General features: G+C 39.9%; 1 protein-coding gene across 1 annotated transcript in view; it reads right to left on the reverse strand.

Moving 5' to 3' along the window:
* Nucleotides 1-7,091, reverse strand: part of HRH4 (histamine receptor H4) — a 16,059-nt gene extending 8,968 nt beyond the window's left edge. Inside the window, exon 1 of the mRNA XM_025886733.2 lies at nucleotides 6,775-7,091. Coding sequence (XP_025742518.1) covers nucleotides 6,775-6,973 — 199 coding nt within the window. The 5' untranslated portion in view covers nucleotides 6,974-7,091. The remainder of the gene's footprint in view (nucleotides 1-6,774) is intronic.
* Nucleotides 7,092-22,319: the final 15,228 nt, after the last annotated feature.

Here is a 22,319-nt window from a genome sequence, read left to right on the forward strand (position 1 = left end):
TTAAAAAAAAAAAAAAAAAAAAGAGAAAGCTCAGTGAGGGGGTGCCTGGGTGGCTCAGATGGTTAAGTGTCTGCCTTCGGCTCCAGTCGTGATCCCAGGATCGTGGGATCGAGTCCCGCATCGGGCTCCCTGCTCAGCGGAGAGCCTGTTTCTCCCTCTCCCTCTGCTGCTCTCCCTGCTTGTGCACTCTCACTCTCTCTGTCAAATAAATAAAATCTTTAAAAAAAAAAAAAAAAGAGGAAGCTCAGTGAGAATCTTCATATTTTATCAGGCACTTGGCAAGATTTCCTATTTTCATATGAAAATCAAATTAGCCTATCATGAAGAACAATAGTAAAGGCAAAAGAAAGGAGAAGGAGGGGCGCCTGGGTGGCTTAGATGGTTAAGCGTCTGCCTTCACTCAGGTCATGATCCCAGAGTCCAGGGATCGAGTCCCACATCGGGCTCCTGGCTCAGCAGGGAGCCTGCTTCTCCCTCTGCCTCTCCCCCTGCTCATGCTCTCTCTCTCTCTGTATCTGTGTCTCAAATGAATAAATAAAATCTTAAAAAAAAAAAAAAGAAAGAAAGGAGAAGGAAAGGGAAGGATGAAGGAAACCCTGCATTCTCCCAAAACCAGATGACATGAGGATATAACCAATGAGGTGTGGTTTCAGCACCAGTGAAAGGGAATGCAGACTTGAGTGTTCTGTACCTTAAGTTCACATACAAAGATGAGAGACAAGGCATCATTGAGATAGAGGAGTTGTGTGGTCAGTTCTTATATGTAGTTCAAATTGCCTGCTTGTTTCATGTTTTGGTTATATTTTTAATGATAACCAAGCTTCCTTATGGGGCCTTCCATCTCAAAGGGGTGCACGCATGCACATGCTTATGATATAAAATAGGTAAATAAATAAGATAAAGTATCTGAGATAAATCACTTGAGATAAGTCAAAGTATCTTCAAAACAGAGATATGCATCATATTTTGGCCCAGAGTTGTGGCTTCGGTCCAGTATTCCCGACATGAGTATTTTACACAGACACAGACACACACACACGCACGCACACACACACACGCACGCAGGCACGCTAATTTTCTCCAACACCAGTAATCATTTGCATTACAGACACCACAGTCCATTTAAACATTAAAGAGAGGGTATGAGTTCAACAATCTTGTCCACACATTTTCTGAATTAGATGAAAGAGGAAGGGTGTGTCTGGGTGTGTTCAAAATTTTAGGAGCTGCTTAGCCAAACTGTGGAAAGAGCCAAGATGTCCATCGACAGATGAATGGATAAAGAAGATGTGGTATATATACACCATGGAATATTATGCAGCCATCAAAAGGAATGAGATCTTGCCATTTGCAACGACGTGGATGGAACTGGAGGGTGTTATGCTGAGTGAAATAAGTCAATCAGAGAAAGACATGTATCACATGACCTCACTGATATGAGGAATTCTTAATCTCAGGAAACAAACTGAGTGTTACTGGAGTGGTTGGGGGTGGGGGGGATGGGATGGCTGGGTGATAGACATTGGGGAGGGTATGTGCTATGGTGAGCGCTGTGAATTGTGCAAGACTGTTGAATCACAGATCTGTACTTCTGAAACAAATAACGCAACATATTTTAAGAAAAAAGGAAAAGAAGAAGATAACAGGAGAGGAAGAAAAGGGGAGTATGTCAGAGGGGGAGACGAACCATGAGAGATGATGGACTCTGAAAAACAAACTGAGGGTTCTAGAGGGTAGGGGGGTGGGGGGATGGGTTAGCCTGGTGATGGGTATTGAGGAGGGCACGTTTTGCATGGTGCACTGGGTGTTATGAACAAACAATGAATCATGGAACACTGCATCAAAAACTAATGATGTAATATATGGTGATTAACATAACAATAAAAAAATTAAAAAAAAATTTTAGGAGCTGCTTGAGATAGCAGTTTAAAACAGGCTGTAGTCCTACTCCTTTGGCTTTTTTTTTTCCTTAAGATTTTATTTATTCATCTGAGGGAGAGAGTGAGAGAGAGAGAGAGCACGAGATGGGGAGAGGGTCAGAGGGAGAAGCAGATGCCCCGCTGAGCAGGGAGCCCTGCGCGGGCTCCAGAATCATGACCTGAGCTAAAAGGCAGCAGTTTAATGGCTTCACCGACTGAATCACCCAGGCGCCCCCCCATTCCTTTGGCTTTAATGAAACTCTGCTGTCACCTCATGTTCTACATGGTATTTTAGCCCAAATGTCATGCTCAGATCCTCTGTCTTGTTGAGTGGTGGAGATGTTTGTGGCTTATTCCAAAGGAATTTCAAAAACTGAATCAGAAATATTTCTAGGATATACGCACTCTGAAGTGTTTCTATAACTTCCACTCTGGAATCATGCTTCTGGGTCAAACGGACTTGAGAAGTAAAACTAAGAGCTCGTTTCTTGAAAAGAGCAATAATGCTTTGGCATGACATATTAAGGAGGCTGGGGGTGGAGAGTAAGAGAAAACAAACTATATTAAGAGAAGGCAGTGAAGGGGCACCTGGGTGGCTCAGTCGGTTAAGCGACTGCCTTCAGCTCAGGTCATGATCCCAGGGTCCTGGGATCGAGCCCCACATCGGGCTCCCTGCTCAGCGGGGAGTCTGCTTCTCCCTCTCCCTCTGCCTCTCTCCCTGCTTGTGCTCTCTCTCGCTGTCTCTGTCACTATCTGTCTGTCTCTCTCTATCAAATAAATAAATAAAATCGTTAAAAATTTTTAAAAAAGAGAGAAGGCAGTGAAGAAATAAAAACAAGGAGGTAAAGGAGCAGGGGGAGGAGAGAAGAAAAAAGGCAGATGAAGAGAAAAGCCCTGTGAGAACCCAGGCCACTTGTTCACCCCAGCCTGCCCCACTCAACCTTTCCTGTCTCACCTCCTGCTACTCCCTCTTCCCCTCACTCCCTCTACCCCAGTTCCTCTGGCCTCAAATACACCACACACGCACCCCTCAGATCCTTGCGCTTTCCTTAGCAGGAAATGCCCTTCCCTAAGAGAGCTCCTTCTATTCACTCTGATGTGTCCTGACCAATGAGCCCTACCCCTGACATTTAAATGGCAACCTCCATGTCCAGCACCCTTTCTCTCCCTCTTCCCTGCTGGTTTTCTCACTAGCAATGATCATTGTCTAAAATGCTATATAATTTTATTCACTTATTTATGTTATTATGTGTCTCCCCACCCCACCCACCCCAGTAGAAATAGAAGCACCATGAGGACTGGGAATTTTGTCCCTATTTTCATTGCTCTATCCCCACCACCTCAAAGAGTGTCTGCAAATAAACCAGTATTGGATGAATGAATAGATGAGAATGGGAAAGCCCAGTTTGCTTGAAAATTACCACCAGTCTGGTCTTGCCCTTTCTTTCCAAAGCCAGCTAAGAAGCTACATCTTCCATGAGAAAATGACAATCAAAAGTTGGGGGCGGAGCTAAAAGCCCCAGTGAATTCTTTGGGCCAACAGGGGAATGTGTGGATAACGGTGAGGGCATAGAAGGTGTTATGGACTGAATGTTTGTGTCCCCCTGAAATTCATATGTAGAAGCCCTACCCCCCAGAGTGGCTGCACTTAGAGATAGGGCCTACAAGGACGTAAAGTTAAATGAGTCATAAGGATGGAGCCCTAACCCAACAGGATTAGTGTCCTTATAAGAAGAAACACCGGCGAGCTTGCTTGCTCGCTCCCTCCATGCACACTCAGAGGAAAGGCCACATGAGAACACGTGGAGAAGGCAGCCACCTACAAATCAGGAAGAGAGTCGTCACCAGGAACCAAATCTGCTGGCACCTTGATCTGGGACTTCTCAGCCTGCAGAACCATGAGAAAGTCAATTGCCATTAAGTCACCCAGACTGGGGTATTTTCTTATGGCAGCCCGAGCTAACTGACGGGGAAAAGAAGAGTCCTGAACTGAGGCATGAGGGGACTAAAGATAAACTTTGCCCTCTGAAAACATGGTTCAGATTCTGTCAGCCCCAACCACCTCTGTCCTTGCAGATCCTGCCCGGCCATCTGTCACATGGTCCTGTAGGCTAGAAATGCCCACACACGTAGTTGTGAAGAAGGGACCCATAGACTGAAACATTAGTCATGTGATACCAATTTTATAGATATCCATATATAGAGATAGCTGATTTTTTTTAATAGTGTGCAGATGACTTTTTTTTTTTTTTTGAATAGTGTGCAGATGACATATATTCATATCACTGTAGCTGGTACTGGAATTTCTCCTCGATAAAACTTTGCTTGCCAACCCTACATTCAGCCTGGGATGTCACTCAGGTGCCACAAATTTAGATTTTTGATTAGAGGCCAGTTTTAAAACCTGTGAGAAGAGAGCGTTCAGCTAAAAGCCCCCAATACCTAGCACATGCGATGCTCCAGGCCATTACCACATGGTTCTGGAGCTCGAGGTCTCCTGAGCAAAAACATGAAGAATGGCTGCCATACAATTACAGGAAAACTCTCATGAGTTCTGCCCTGGCCCAGAACCACTGTCACAAGCCTGTAGGCTCAGAGCCAAAAAGCCCACTTCTGAGCATGGCTAAGGAAAAAGGACAGCCTCAACACAAAACTCCAATCTTGCGACAAAAAGTTCTCAGAGACTGCCCTGATTCTGATAGCATTGTGGCAAATATTGTTAAGTAAGTGCACCTCTGGATGAAGCTGGCAGGGGGCAGGGGAAATGTGAAGGAGGAGACTGGCAGATTGAGAGAGATTCTGGCTTATGTTCGATTTCTCTCATCAGCAGCAAAGCCATTTCTTTTTCCATCCACCTGCTGGTGGCAGGGGACCCCCATCTACATCTGCAGGAACATTTCCCCGAGACACACCACATCTTTAAACTGTGGTGCCCAAGCCCATGATCCTGGGGCCTGCCCTGGTGCTTCCACTGGGCCACACGAGGAACCACTCTGTTCTTATCTAGTACCATCTTTATTCAAAAGTTTCAGGCCTCAGGCTCACTCCGTTGGGTATAGTTGTACCCCATCTCTCCCTACCACCACTCCCTTTGAGTTAGTCAAAATACAGAATCGACTGTAAGCCCTAAGTATTATCTAAAAGTTGTACAGTTCTGTGAAGAAGGCAAAGAGGGATAAGTATATTTATAGCAGAATATTCTCTCCGTTCACATGAATATAGTCATATAGTTATACCTGTTTCTGTGATTATAGAGAATGATGTAGAAGGATCTACCTCAAGTTGTTAATGTGAGTTACCTGGAGTTACCAATTGTGCCATATTTTTCTTGTCCCCAGAACTTAATCTTTCTCTCATTTTTTTCTTTCTCCTGCCCAACCACCCCACCTTGCAGCTCTGCCTCCCTCCCCAACTTCCTGTCCACTCTCCCCACAGTAGTTCAGAGCCTTAACATATGACTTGTGCCTAGACCTGCAGGAATTTTTTTTTAAGATTTTATTTATTCATTTGAGACACAGAGATACAGAGGGAGAGAGAGCATGAGCAGGGGGAGAGGCAGAGGGAGAGGGAGAAGCAGGCTCAGCCAGGAGCCCTATGTGGGGCTCGATCCCAGGACTCTGGGATCATGGAAGGCAGACGCTGAACCATCTGAGCCACCCAGGCGCCCCTGCAGGAATGTTTCTGAAGCCAAGTGGCTGGCTGCTCTTCTCTTACCTGCTACATCCCCATTAATGCCTCTAAGGTAATGATTCGATCCATCGGATCTCTCACCTACTTTAAAAATCCAGATCTCCGCATTGACTGTTGAGTAACCTCCAATCCAGACACACTAGTATTCAAGGGCCTTCATTATATAGATTCTAACTACTCCAACTTTATCCCCTACTGATCCCATACAGCCAGCCAGGAGCTCACATTTAGAAAGATGTACACAATGATTTTCTACCAGCATGTCTTTGCTGATTCTTGGAATACTCCTCTCCATCTCTCCCTATGGAAATTCTACCCATCCTTTGAAGTTCATTTCAGATGCTGCTACCCACTAACCAAATGTGCTCTCTCCTTCCTCTGAGTACCCATAGCACTCGGTATGTCTCTGTGGTTCTCACATCATACTCTATACTGTTACAATCGCTTGTGAGCTTCTCTTAATTCACTCTCCTACATTGAAACCTTACCAAAGAAAGAGCCTAACTTAGTTTTCTATGTATCTCATTATCTAATCATCCTTGAGTACTTAATAGTCCTCACCATGTTGGGGTAAATCTACTATCATTTGTGACCTTGGTTTGAGTTTACACCTATCTGCAGAGAAATCAAAAGAGAAGAGGACTGACATTTGTTGAGCAACCCTATGTTCCAGGCAATAAAGTACGTATTTCACGAGTTTTGTTTCACCGTAAAATAAATGAAATATTTATGTAGCTATAGACAATGACAAGTTAAATTATACTAGAAGCTCCGATAAAGCAGTATCATCAACTGACATTTCCACACATACTTATAAACCTAAACATACAAGAAAAATAGCTCCAGAAACAAGTAACTCTTAGACTAAAGCAATTTTAGAACTATTCTGGACTTATTTTTATTCTACAAAAAGAAAATAAACTGTTGTCAAACGAAAATTCTCCTACAAACCTGATTTACACATATAAACTCTTCCCCTAAAGTGCCATATAGCCTCCCCAGAACTTTAATCCTTAAACTTTTGTTTTTAGCATCCCCAATTCTACACAGTCCCTTGAAATAACAAAAGCTTATTTTTTAAAAAAAGAAAAGAAAGCTAATTTTAAGGTTTTAGAAATAGATTATAATTGGAAAAGATGATCTGAAATAAAGATATGTAACTTACCAACAAAGAAGTCAGCAATGGCCAAGTTAAGGAAAAAGTAATTACTTCGACGTCTCAGCTTTTTGTCCACCACAAAAGCTAGAATAACCACAGCATTTCCCAGCATTATAGCAAAAGCTAGTAAGCCCATTAAAAATGCTAGAGTAACGCGGGTGCTTAGTGGCAAAGTAGTTGCCCCCGTGCCGTTAGTGGCTGACATCACATCAAATGATGAAGAAATTAATCCAGCAAGACAATTCTGACAAGTATGTTTTCCAATCGGATACCTAATATATATAGCCTCCTGCTCATAACAGTATTTTTCAAAATCTAATGCTGATTTCACTGTACTTCCTGATTCTTGATAAAGCAAGCTTGTGATAACAGTCTCCCTTTAACTGACACTGAAAAAGTATTTTCCCAAAGCTAGTGAGATGTTCTGTTGTAAACATTTGAATGTGATTTAACCATCCCCCCTTAACAGAGCAATATTACATAATATATGTGAAACATAATTGATTCAGTGGGAAGGTAAGAAATTGGGCTCCCATGAGATTTATTTTTTCAGCTGTTAGAGATCTAGTTAAAGATTCCCTTCTGACCATGATGCAGTACCACAGGCTGAATTCACCATCCCATCTGACACAAACAAAAAACTGGACAGACTATTTGAAACAATGGTTTTCAAGGCACCGGACATCAGGCAGTGAAGGACAGTGATCCCTGAGTAAAGGGGAGAAAATGAGGTCAGCTCTGCAGTTGTCCCTGCTTACTGTCTTTTGTGAGTTTCCAGGACACGGAGCAGAGAGTGGGCATGAAGCTGAGAGTTGGGGAGTACTAGACAGGACTCTGCTGCAGAGCTGCTATGTAATACACGTATTTTAACTGTACATAAGCTGGAGGTCTTGCGTGTAAGGTGGTGCTTGTGATTGTTTTAAAAATGTAGCTGATAAAAATAAAATACACATTACACAGATTTCACTTAAGGTTGATTTGATTATTTTTCATTCATGGCATGCAAATTAATGATAATGATCTTTTTAAAAACTCGAATAATTGTCCCCATTTGTCACTCTCCCTAATCTTTATTCTCCTTTGCATTCGCTCATTATTAATTCACTAACAAGAGGCATTGGGAATTTTTACATTCTTTCCAAAGTTACAAAGTCCCTTTCCAAACTAGCCAGTTTTTATGCTCAGTCAACTTTGAAGGCCTTTCTATTAAAAAAGCAAGGCAGCCCTGGTATAATGTAATTTCTTGATTCCAGTCTCTAAACTGGAGGCGCTAGAGAGCATTCAGTGTGAAAGGGGAAGGAAAGAAAGGCTGATAAATACATTGCTGACTGGGTCTGTAGCAGAAGATAAGGTACAAAAGTAAACAAGATGACTGTAAGCAGGACAGTTAAGATTGTGAAGGGGCACTGAGTGGGTTGGCCCAGAAGGTAAACAAGGATTTATTTTATGGACGGAGCATGATAATCTGGACTATTTTTTTTTTTTTTTTTTGTAATTTCATGTGGGAAGAGCAAGCAATCCAACAGAATTGGAGGTCTTGCCTTGTGGTCTTAGGTTGTGGGGAATTGCCTTCACAAAAGGGAACTGCCAGGTGGGTAACATTTGGGAAAAAGAAGAATGACAAATCATGTTGGGCTACATTTCATTCTCTTACCTTGTGTGAACATAGAGTGGACTAAGTGTGTAGCTCAGAATTCCATGCCAGCTACTCTATTTGAATTTATTTAAATTTACTGGTGTCAAGTTGCTATAATTTATGTGTCAGGGCACTTCCTTTTCTATCACTCCTGATGTATGTCTAACTATTCTTTTTTAAGTATTTATGATACTTTAAAAATTCAAGTTCTGTAAATAAACATAAATATAAAAAATAAATCCTGGGGCACCTGGGGGCTCCGTCAGTTAAGTGACTGACTTGGTTTTGGCTTGGGTCATGATCTTGGGGTCGTGAAATCGAGTCCTACATCAGGTTCCACACTTAGCGCAGTCTGCTTGGGACTCTCTCTTCCTCTTGCTCTGCCCCTCCCCCCGCTCGCTCGCTCTCTAAAATAAATAAATAAATAAATCTTTAAAAGATAAATAAATAAATCCTATCAACTGTCTATTATCAGTAATCTTCATAGGTGAGTTCACCATTCAGTAGAACCTATTCACAAAGACTGTTTGATAATCATGGACTTTAACATTCAAAGAGTCATAAGTAAGCCTTTTTAATCAAGATTGTTAAACATCTAGAGGCTTTTATATATCAATTAGCAATTTGCTATTAAATAATGAATTTAAAGAACTTATTTTAGTGGACTGTGACCAGTGGTCCAAGGCCTTTTGGCATTATTAAATCCTTTAACTTAATCCATTAATTATGCTCATATAACTAAGAACAGAAATAAATATCACCCTGCCTCCTCTAGTGACTGTGAAGACATGCACATATAAGGCAATTGAACGATGAATTACAAACTCATCTTGCTAATGTCAAGAGGCACACAGCAAGAGACTTAACTTTACCCAGCTGAACTCTGCATGCAGGTCCCCAACAGGTCCCCTCTCCTTTAACAAACAAGAGGCTAAAACCATCACCATGCAGAGGTTTTCTAGCAGCTTTAAATTTAGGGATGAAGAGGAAGTAGGAGGACCAGGCTCTTTTCTATCTGAAGCTATTCTGCATTTTCAGTTGGGTTGTTTGTTGTTGAGTTTTAAGACTTCTTTATGGGGGCGCCTGGGTGGCTCAGTCATTAAGCGTCTGCCTTCGGCTCAGGTCATGATCCCAGGGTCCTGGGATCAAGCCCCGCATCGGGCTCCCTACTCGGCAGGAAGCCAGCTTCTCCCTCTCCCACTCCCCCTGCTTGTGTTCCCTCTGTCACTGTGTCTCTCTCCGTCAAATAAATAAATAAAATCTTTACAAAAAAAAAGACTTCTTTATGTATTCTAGATACTAGACCCTTATCGGATACAATTTGCAAACATTTACTCCCATTCTGTGTGTTGTTTTTACTTTCTTAATAATGTCCTTTGAAGCATAGAAGTTTTTAATTTTGATGAATTCCTTATTTATTATTTTTAATTGCTTATGCCTTCAGTGTCACATCTAAGAAACCATTATCTAATCCAAGGTCATGAAGATTTACTAGTATATTTTCTTCTATAAATTTTATAGTTTTAGCTCTCAAATTTAGGTCTTTGATACATTTGAGCCAATTTTCATATATGGTGTGAGGTAAGGGTGCAACTTCATTGTTTTGCATGTGGATATCAAGTTGACACTATTTGTTGGAAAGGCTACTTTTTACCCATTGAATTGCCTTGGAATCCTTGTAGAAAATCAACTGACCATAAATATATGGGTTTATTTCTTGATTCTCAATTCTAGTTCATTGATCTTTATGTCTGTTCTTATGCAAGTACCATACTCTTATTTTCCATTCAGTTTAACAATATCTTTCTATCTTAAACATCAAATAAAGTATATGTCAAGCTTGTGATATAGGAATGTAAGGTTTAAGACATGAAATCATTTAAATTCAAGACATAAAATCATTAGGGAAGCCAATATTAAAAAGAAAACTCACCAGCACTTAAGATCAATATTAAATCACATTTTAGCATTCATACAATGTAGATTCATTTAAGCTCTTCTAAAAATTAAAAAAAAAAAGCACAACAGCATAATTGGCAGATGACAGAGCTGAACAGCGTGATTTTTCACAGTCTTAAGTATAGAATTTCATTTAAAATCTGGTCATTATGATTATATGTAAACAAGTTAGGGAACATAAGCAAACATGGTCTTAGAACTTCTGATTCCACATGTAAGCAGCTTGGAATTCACTACTCCACCCTACTAAGTAAAAAGCAGACCAAACTGAAAAATCCACTCTTCTTGGATGCATAAGAGAGGGAGGGACACAGGGCAAACTGCTGTCCTCAAGATTGGAAAGACAGACAAGCAAATACACAGAGTGATGAGTTATCAGAGCAGGAAGTCTGAAAACAGAAAACACTAAGAAACTGGTGCCAGGGTAAGAAAACCTGAACTGTAATTGACGAATCGCTAGAGGACCAGTGCAGACAACTCAGAGTTTAAAATTCCAAGGGGATCCAGTCATAGGGAGAGCCCCACAATACTGTGAGATTCATTTCCAAGAGCTTGACCAAGTTCCCAGGGTATTCATCAGAAAAATTCCCTCATACTTCCAGCAAGGGGAAGGAAAAAAGAACCATTTTGAAATATGCCAGAGCACTCTGTTCTGAATGAGGCTTGCCCTCAGGGGAAACTAGTTAACCAGAGCCTAACCTGCTGGGGTTAGATCAGAGCCTAACAGATCTAGGGGAACAGAAACACCCAACTCCAGCCCACTCTGGCCATCCTGTCCCCCGCTAAGGGAAGAGAGTAAGAAATATTTGTGCAGTTCACAGTCCAGAGGCATGGGCTCACTGAAAGACCAAGACATAATCCTAGGACTATAGAATGCTTCGCCTCTCCCGACACCTCAATACCACACCACTAAAGTCCTATTTACAGCAGTTCTTTTTACCCAGTACATCATATCTGGCTATCAAAAAAAATTACAAGGCATACCAAAAGGCAAAAAATCATCTGAAGAGTTGGAGCAAGCATCAAAACCAAACATGGCGGGGATGATGGAATTATCAGACAGGGAATTTAAAACAACTATAATGAATATGCTAAGGGCTCTAATGGATAACATAAGCAGCATCCAAGAATGGAGGAGCAAACACTAACTTGAGAAGATATATGTACCTCTGTGTTCGTTGCAGCATTATTTACAATAGCCAAGATATGGAAACAATCTAGGTGTCCATTGATGGATGAATGAAAAAGAAAATGTGGTGTATATACATACATAAAATGGAATATCATTCAGCCATAAAAAGAATGAAATCTTATTTGCAAATGACATATCAGATAAAGGGCTAGTATCCAAAATCTACAAAGAACTTATCAAACTCAACACCCAAAGAACAAATAATCCAATCAAGAAGTGGGCAGAAGACATGAACAGACATTTCTGCAAAGAAGACATCCAAATGGCCAACAGACACATGAAAAAGTGCTCAACATCACTTGGCATCAGGGAAATACAAATCAGAACCTAAAAGGGATACCACCTCACACCAGTCAGAATGGCTAAAATTAACAAGCCAGGAAATGACAGATGTTGACGGGGATGTGGAGAAAGGGGAAACCTCTTACACTGGTTGTGGGAATGCAAGCTGGTGCAGCTACTCTGGAAAACAGTATGGAGGTTCCTCAAAAAAGTTGAAAATAAAGTTACCCTACGATCCAGCAATTGCACTACTGGTATTTACCCCAAAGATCCAAATGTAGTGATCCGAAGGGGCACATGCACCCCAATGTTTATAGCAGCAATGTCCACAATAGCCAAACTATGGAAAGAGCCTAGATGTCCATCAACAGATGAATGGATAAAGAAGATGTGGTATATATATATATATATATACAATGGAATATTATGCAGCCATTAAAAAAACGAAATCTTGTCACTTGCAATGACGTGGATGGAACTAGAGGGTATTATGCTAAGCGAAGTAAGTCAGTCAGAGAAAGACAAATATCATATGATCTCACTGATATGAGGAATTTGAGAAATAAGACAGAGGATCACAGGGGAGGGGAAGGAAAAGTGAAACAAGATGAAAACGGAGAGGGAGACAAACCATAAGAGACTCCTAATCTCAGGAAACAAACTGAGGGTTGCTGGAGTGGTGGGGGGTGGGAGGGATGGGTGGCTGGGTGATGGACATTGGAGAGGGTAGGTACTATGGTGAGCACTGTGATTTGTATGAGACTGATGAATCACAGACCTGTACCTCTGAAACAAATAATACATTATATGTTAATTAAAAAAATAAAACAAAGAAAAAAAGAATGAAATCTTGCCATTTGTGATACCGTGGATGGACCTCGAGGGCATTATGTTAAGTGAAATAAATCAGACATAGAAAGACAAATACTATATGATCTCACATGTATGTGGAATCTAAAAATTAAAACAACAACAACAACCACCAAGCTCATAGATACAGAGAACAGATAGGTGCCTGCCAGAGGTAGGGAGTGGAAGGGAGTGCAGCCAAAATGGGTAAAAGGGGTCAAAAGTTACAATCTTCCAGTTATGTAAGTCATGGGGATGTAATCTACAGCATGATGACTATAGTTAATAATATTTGAAAGTTGCTAAAAGAGTAAATCTTAAAAGTTATCATCACAAGGAAAAAAAAGTTAGGTAACTACTTATGGTAACTAGACTTACTGTGGTGACCATTTTGCAATATATACAAATCTCAAAACGTTATGTTGTACATCTGAAACTAACATAATGTTATATGTCAGTTATACCTCAGTTTTTTGAAAGAGAAAGAAAAGCACAAATGGGCAATATAAGCAGAGAGGTAGAAATCCTAAGAAAGAACCAAAAATAAATGCTAGAGATAAAAAACACTGTAACAAAAATGAAGAATGCCTTTGCTTGGCTTATTAGTAAATATGGACATGGCTGAAAAAAAGACTCTCTGAGCTCAAGTACGTGTATATAGAATCCTGGAAAACCAAAAAGCAAAAAGAACAAAGACTGAAAGAAAGAAAAGAATATCCAAGGACTGAGGGATGACTACAAATCGTGTAACATAGGCATAATTAGAATACCAGAAGGTGAAGAAAGAGAGAAAGGAACAGAAGAAAAAATTGAAACATCAATGACTGAGAATTTCCCCAAATGTCAGACACTAAACCATAGATCCAGGAAACTTAGAGAACGCTAAGCTGGATAAATACTCAAAAAACTACGCCTAGGCATATTATTTCAAACTCACAGAAAATGAAAGATAAAGTCCTGATACAATTTCAGAGGAAAAAAACACCTTACCCATAAAAAGAACAAAGACAACAATTACATCCAACTTCTCAGAAACTATGCCAGGAAGATGAGAGTACAGTGAAATATTGAAAGGGTTGAGAGAAAAATCCACCAACCCAGAATCCAGAACCTTGCAAAATTATCCTTCAAAAGTGAGGGAGAAATAGACTTTTTCAGAAAAACAAAAATTGAGGGAACTTTTGGCGGTAGACCTGCCTTGCAAGAAATGTTAAAAGCTTTTTAGAGAGAAAGAAAATACTATTGGTCAGAAACTTGGATCTACATAAGCTAAGGAAGAGCACTGAAGAAAGAATAAGTGAAGGTAAATACTTTTATTTTTCTAATTCTTAATTGATCTCCCAGATAACAGTTTGTTTAAAATAATAATACCACTAATATATTTGGTTATGTATGTTTATGTAGATATCATATATATGCTTATATGTAAATGAAATGAATGACAGCAATGACACAAGGGACAGAAGAGAGCAATTAGGATTTTTTTTGTTATTATAGCATATTCATACTACCTATGGCACGTGAAATAGTACAGTGTTATTTAAAAGTGGACTTGGATTAGCTGTAAATGTATATTGTAAACACAGTTTTATGACTTCACTCAGTAGTTTCAGCAATGAGTCATAGATTCCATCATCAGTAGGTAGGTGCTATACAATCATATTAGCAAAGCCAAATTTAGTTTTTCCACTCCCTTACAATAAAAGCCAAAAGGAAATTCAAATTATTAAAAATCAAAGCAAACAAAACCCAAGCTTTCTCCAGTTAGTTTTTCATCCTAATCAGAATATGTAACTAATTTGCAAACTAACAAGCCAAATGAAACAAAATTAATTAAAGTTAAAAATAACTTTTAAAAATTGGCATATGCCAATGATGGTCTGTGATATTCCAGTTTTGGAAACAATGGCACACATTTGTCATCCCTGTGTTGAGGGATGGCACACAAGTGTATCTCAGACAACTCACAAAAGCCTAGGAAAAGGAGTACCGAAGAAACCCCCAGAAAATAAACAAAGAAATTTTAACGGGTATATTTATGAGAGTATCAGAATATGCATCTGTGCCAGTGGCTCATCCTGTTACCCAATCCATCACCAGATTCTATATTTGCTTCCGAAATGTCTTTCACCTTCATCTACACAGCTTCATCTCCATTGCCATTATCCTAATCCAACCTACCACTAATTCTTTATTACTGCAACAGCTTCTTAAGTGCTTCCCATTATCCGCTCTTGTTCATTTTCAATCCATTTTCTGCCAAGCAGCTAGAGTTCTTTTCCTAAAAGACAAATCTGATTGTGTCACTCTTCTGCTTAAAATGCTTTCGTTGTTTCACAATGCTCTTTTTAAGATTTATCCGGGTCTACAAGATCCTACCTGACTGACTCATTGCCTACTTTTGCTTCATTTCGCAAGATTCTTTCTCTAGCCCTCTGGCACTCCGGCTCCAAGCAAAAGTTCTTAATAGATTTATAGTAAAATAATGAACTATAAGCAGTAGGTCCTCCCACCAATGCAATTCCCCTAAGTCATTTATTTCAGTTGGGTTTTTTTTTTCTCACACTGATCAGACCCATCCAATGCCTTTGGACAACTTCCATCAACGAAAAACCTCCCTCTGGAGCTTTCTTCCTGCCTGCCACATCACCTCATGACAGTTAAAACAAAGCCAAGGCTGCCCTACACCATATAGGGTCTTATTACTTCTTTTTAATTGTAGCAAAGACGCATAACTTAAGATTTACTAACTAAACCATTTTTAAGTGTGCCATTCAGTAGTGTTGTTATACAACCAATCTCCAGAACTCTTCATCTTGGCAAAACTGAGACTCTACACCCATTACCAACAATTTCCCATTTTCCCGTTTTCCCTTCTTCTCAGCCCCTGGCAACCCACCATTTTACTTTCTGTCTCTATGAATTCAATGACCCTAAGTACCGCATATAAGAAGAATCATACAGAATTTGTCCTTTTGTGACTGGCTTATTTCACTTAGCATAATATCCTCAAAGTTGATCCATTTTGTAGCAAGTGTCAGAATTGCCTTCCTTTCTAAGGATAAATAATATCCCATTGAATGTATATAACACATTTTGGGTATCTATTTAACTGTTGATGGATACTTGGGTTGCTTTTACCTTTTGGTTTTCATGAATAGTGCTATGAATATAGATGTGCAAATATCTCTTCAAGACCCTGCTTTCAGTTCCTTGGGGTTTGTACCCAGAATGGGAATTGCTGTATCATGTGGTAATTCTATGTTTAATTTTTTGAGGAATCACCATACTGTTTTCCCTAGTGGCTGTACCATTTTATGTTCCTACCAGCAGTGCACAAGAGCTCCAATATCTCCACATTCTTGCCAAGACTTATTATTTGGGTTCTTTTTCATAGTAGCCATCTTAATGGGTATGATGTGAATTCTCATGATGGTTTTGATTTGCATTTCCCTGAAGATTAATGATGTTGGACATCTGTTCATGTGCCATTTGTATATAGTCTATGAATAAATACCTATTCAAGTACTTTGCCCAATTTCAAATTGGGGGTTTTATTGGTTGTTGAATTTTAGGAGTTCTCTATATTCTGGGTATCAACTCCTTTACCAGATAACATGATTTGCAAATATTTCCTCCCGTTCCATGGGTTGCCTTGTCACTCTGTCGATTGTGTCCTTTGATGCAAGGTTTTTTATTTTGAAGTAGTCCAATTTGCCTAGTTTTACTTTCCTTGCCTGTGCTTTTGGTGTCAGATCCAATGATTCCTATTAGTTTTTAAGCATTGTTATTACTAGAATCAGACACGGATAAAAAAAAATTAAAAAGAGTGAGCTTAAAAGAAGAAAAAGTTTCCCCAAAGAGTCAACACTGATGCCTTCTTTATCTATACTGTCTTGGTTTTCTAAATGTTTTTTAAACCTATAGGCATTTTTCTTCTATATATTCTACAGTCTTACCTTGATAAATTGTTCAATCCTGCCTACATCCCTTTTATGACAATACCTCTTTCCATTTTAAATCTAAACTACCCCTTTGCTTCAGGGTGAGCTGCTACGCGTGCTTGACCCTATAGTGGCATTTCTTGTTGAAAAGAGAAAAATGTTTTTGAGACTTCTGATCCACACCCTTCTACACTTCCCACTCGCTGAGAACCACAGCAGTACACAAGCCAACATTCTTTCTTCCTGTATTCCGCTGCTAGTTTCCTGACTCACCTCTCTGGGCTCCAAAGAGCATCTCCACTTTGACTTGAGATCATCCCATAATGTTTAATTGCTCACTTGCTTTTCTTTTTTTTTCCCCCCAAGGAAGTTTCTATGGGTTCTTTTCTCAGGAAATCCAATTCCTCTGATGTCTGGCTTCCCTTTTGTCCAACCTAATGCATCTGGGCCAGCCAAAACAAAATCATCACATCCAGGCTGGCAGCATTCAGCAGGCATCTGAAGCAGCACCTGAAGTGCATCATGTACATGAGTAAGATGGAAGAGCAACAGCAATGAAGGGGTCCAGGCATCTAAGGGGCAATAAAATGGCTTCCCAGTTAGGAAACCATGTTAGACGCAAATGGCATGATTGTCTACCCAATTGCCCCAGCCCAATGCTTGAATGCCAATCTTAACTCCTCTCTTTGCCTCAACCTTCACTTCCAATCACCAAGTTCTCTCAGTTTTGCCTCCTAAATATATCTTACATCCATCCACTTCCATCTTTCCCCACCATCAATAGCTCCATTCAGGTCACCATCATCTCTCACTTGGCTTTTCTTTTGACACCCTTTTGCATTATAGGGGAGAAAAAAATGACTTTTCCTTATACCCTCTGAGTTCTTGGCAAAGACTCCCTGTAATAAAAAACAGATTAACAAAAGAAAAACAAGCAGAAGTTTATTAATATGTATGCCTCATGTATACGTGGGAGATACCCAGGAAAAATAAGTAAAACTCCTGAGATTGTCCAAGCCACTGCCTTAAATAGCATTTCCAGCTGAAGACAAAAGGTGTTGTGGGAGAGGAGGTAATTTACAGGAAGACAGAGGAGGAAATGAGGAAATGATTGGTAAGCAAAGCCTGCCCTACCTTGCAGATAAGACTCTCAGGTGAAAAAGTTGTATCTGGTAATCACTCTCTTCCTGGTACAGGACCCCTTTCCAATGTAAATTTCCCTTATAAATGTAGATTTCCATTACAAAAAGGTAACTTTTACTCAGTTTTCAGATCTTCTGCTGTGTGGAAGAGGCAGATTTCAGGATGCCATATTCAGCACCAATATCATTGATTTCAGACCAATCTGATTTCACTTCTTTAAGAAACAGGCTGACCTTCATCTACTGAGCTCCTGCTATGTGGGAAATTTTAGACTAGTAACATTTCACCCATGATCTCATTTCATTCAACCCTCCAAAAGCCCTGTGAGGAAGGATTATTAGCCTCATTTTACAGATGAAAAAAATAAGGCTCAAAGAAGTTAAGTAACTTGTCCAAAATGGCTTCCTTGTGCAAAGCATGGAACCAAAATTTAAATCCAACTCTGATTTGCAAATCTAACTCTCCTTAATTACACATAGTTGTGATTTATCTCTTGCCTGTCAAATGACAATAACACAATTTGGTTAACGATTTCACGTCCTTTATTCAAGGGAAAACAATCCACAGATTAGGGGAATACAGTGCCTCACAAGCAGTAGAGCATTCTTTCGGAGGGATTTTGGGCAAGAGTTTGTTTTATAGAGCATTAGGAGAGGTGAGCAGAAACAGGGCATGGTTGGCTAGGGAGCCAGAGGTTCCTTAAAAGGCTAGCAGGTCCTACTTTTTAGGGTAGGGTAAGCTAGCTAAAGCTGAGTTGGTTTGTGATTGATACAGGTTGGGTTTACTTGAGATGCAATTCCCGTAAGTGTAGGCTGACCTATGTTTAGATTTATGAAATGGGTCGTGCTACTAGGGCAGCCTGCATTTTTTGTGTCTGGATGTATGAATTAACTTTATCATGCCCCTAAACAGTATATATAACTCAAAGCCAGGGCTAATGGAAAAACAAAAAGCAAAGCAAAACAACAACAAAAAAAAACCTCTTCCCTAGGTTCAGAAACCAAAATCCATCTGTAAGCATTATAATTTTTGACTTGCCATTCTTTCTCTTTCTACTTGGTCTACACCGGGGGGTCGGCAAATGACAGCTCACAGACCATAGTTCAGCGCCTGAACTAAGAATGGTTTTTACATGCTGTGATATTGTGATTTATAATTAGAAATATATATTTGGTCTTTATCCCTATTTCTGGCCCAGAAGTTCTAGAACCCTAGGAATTTCCTAAGTGATAAGAGCATCTGTTATAATATTTGATCTTTTGTCTTTGGTTCTTGAAACAGCTCCAGAGCCAAAAAGGCAAAAGTGTCTTGTTATTCATAACAAGCCCCTTTCAACCACACCTGAGTTTAAGCAATGATGTGACTTTGGGCAGGTCCCGGGGGTCGGGGTGGGGAGGCATGCTGGTTTCCAGGGAAACCAAATGTGTGATTAAAATGGTGTAATTTTTAGTCCCACCCCTGACCTCTGGGGAGAGGGGAGGGGCTGGCTGGAGGTTGAATCAGTTGCCAGGGGCCAATGGTTTAATCAAGCCTATGAAATGAAGCCTCCATAAAAGTCCAAAAAGACAGCTCAGAGAGCTTCCAGGTTGGTGAATATGGACAAACAAGGAAGGCGGAATGCTCCATAGAGAGCATGGAAGCTCTGCGCCCTTTCCTACTGGCTTTGCCCTATGCATCTCTTCCATCAGGCTGTTTCTGAGTTATATCTTTTTTTAATAAGCCCATAATCAAGTAAGTAGAATGCCCTCCTGAGTTCTGTGAGCCACTCTAGCAAATTAATCCAACCAGAAGAGGGGGCCTTGGGAATCTCTGAGTTACACCCGGTGGGCTAGAAGCACAGGTGACAACCTGGACTTGGCATAAGAAGTGGGCCTCTTGTGAGACTGAGCCCCTAACCTGCAGGATCTGATGCCATTTCTAGGTGTTAGACCTGAATTGAATTGTGGGAACCAACCTTGTGTTGCTGGGTTACCTGATGTGTGGAACATCTACACATCCAGTGTCAGAAGTGAAGTATTCTACAAATAGTTTTTGAGAGTAGAGGAGACACAGGAAGAGTGTTTTCCTTTATACATGTTTACACATTGAAAAAAATCAAGAGCAAAATATTTCATGACACATGAATATTATATGAAACTCAATTTCAATATCCAGTTTTATTGGAACATACCCATGCCAGTATTAGTGTGCATATTGTCTCTACTTTCACAATAGGGCAAAACGGGAGTAGGTGTACTGATGTGGCTCACAAAGCACAACGTATATAGTATTTGGCTATTTACTGAAAAAGTTTGTCAGCCTTGGTCTGTACTCCCTGGCTAGATTGAGCGTTCTCTATTGCATCTCCCTAACTCAGCAGTCTTTCTGTTATCGGCCCATGGCTTGATTAGCTCTTTATAAACTTTTCCAAAACTGAATGCAGAGAAATTACATAACTTGCTCCAACTTGCAAGGCTAGCCAAAAGCAGACATGGGATTCAAACCTGACAGGCTCCAGAGAGCCATCTCAAAGCAGCTATACTATACTGCCTCCCTAACAGAATGTCGGAATGTCATAACCTCCAGGTCAACTTAAAATTCTAGGTACTGTTAAAATCCTCAGCAATAGCCTACCTTAAGTAAGAGGACGGTTCTCCCCTAAATAGTGAGGCAAAGATAATACTTATCTAATGGCTTTATTAGATGCTTATCACATACTAAGCACGGTGGAAGGCATCTCATTTAATCTCCGTACTATCCCAGACAGGGAGGAATCCTAATCCACATTTTTACAAATTAGGAAACTAAGAGCAAAAAAGGATTAAGTTTCCTGGTAAATTCACAGAGACTATACCAGTGGGGCAGTGATGGAGTATTGAAATTTACAGACTAGGTGCTCAGATATGCAAAATTGTAAACTTACTTCTCTGTATCTGAACCAAGTTGATAACATGCCCCAATATTTCCATTCCTGAAAGGGGGGAAATGTGTCATTATAAGATTACTCCGTCACGTCAGGTATAAAATCTAGTAACCAAAGGTATTCAATTTCAGTAGTCATCAGGGGAATGCAAATTAAGACCACAAAGTGAAACCATTACACACCACACAGCATAATTAGATTGAAAGTCAGGTGATACCAAATGTTGATATGCAGCAACTGGAAGTTTGTTCACTATGGGTAGGAGTGTAAATTGGTTTAACTGCTTGGGAAAGTGTTTGTCAGTATGAGTAGTGTGTGCTGGAGCTCACCAAGAAGCGATTGTTGGGTTCTCGGGAAGTTTGCCAGCTGGTAGATTTCACACTGGTAGCTTGGAACTGGGCAGAGCTGGATTATTTACACCGCAGGAACTGGCACACGTTATTAACGAGCAACCACTCCAGAGTCGGTTGTTAAAAACTCACCAGCACACCTTGGGGCAGAGTACTCTAAAGCTTCACATTAACATATCCTAACTTAGCAAAGCCATTTCTAGGGATGCATGCTTTAGAAATGTGTACGTATGTGGACTAAAAACCATATACAAGAAAATTTTAACAGCACTGATTATAACAGCCTCAGACTGGAGACCCAAATATCCATAAATAGAACTGATAAATTGCCATGTTCATTTAGTGGAATATTATGCAGTGGGAAGAATAAAAGAACTGCTACATACGGCAATCCAGATGAATCTCCCAAAATGTTGGAACAAAAGGAGTCCAAGCAAGGACTGTGTGATTCCACTTATGTGAGAGTCAAAACAGACCCAGTTAATCTCTGGTGTCAGAAGTCAGGGAGGTGGTTACGTGGCAAAGGGGGAGAGCAGCTGATGTAGGATAAGACACAAGGGGAGTCTGTAGTGCTGGTACTGTCCTTTCTTCCAACTGAAGTGCTGGTTATATAATTTTATTTTGTGAAAATTCATCAATAAGAAGTTCAATTTAAAAATTAATCACTTCCATAATTGGATATCCATATGCAAAAAAATGAACTGCAAATTAAAACTTATATAAAAATTAACTAAAAATGGATAATAGATCTAAATGAAAAAAAAAACCTCTAAAACTTTAAAAAGGAGAAAATCTTCATGACCTGGGGGTAGGCAAAGTCTTTAGACATAACACCAAAAACGTAACAACAAAAAAAGGTGAATTACATCTCTTCAAAATTAAACACTTTTACTCTGTGAAAAACACTGTCAAAAGAATGAAAAGACAAAAAAAAAAAAGGGAGAGAGAGAATGGAAAGACAAGCAACAAAATGGGAGAAGATTATTTGCAAATCACATACCTGATAAAGAACTTGCAGGCAGAATATATTTCTTGGTTTTGATAAACATACTATAGTTATGTTAGATGTTACTAGCCGGGAAAGCAGAGTATTTTTACAACTTCTAGTGAAATCTTTAATTATTTCAAAACAAAAAAAAGATACTGGCAGTTTTATTTGCCAGAATCCCTATTTTCCATATCTCCCTTATCCTAAGTATCTTCTAACACAATGCTAATGGAGGGATAATCTTTTTTGGAGAGCAATTTGGCCAAACCAATCAAGCTATTAGAATGTGTAAATGGTTTGATCAGG

Source organism: Callorhinus ursinus, unplaced genomic scaffold (genome assembly GCF_003265705.2).
Source record: "Callorhinus ursinus isolate GAN/ISIS: 27379988/994484 unplaced genomic scaffold, GSC_fseal_2.0 scaffold11, whole genome shotgun sequence".
NCBI classification, from domain to species: domain Eukaryota; kingdom Metazoa; phylum Chordata; class Mammalia; order Carnivora; family Otariidae; genus Callorhinus; species Callorhinus ursinus.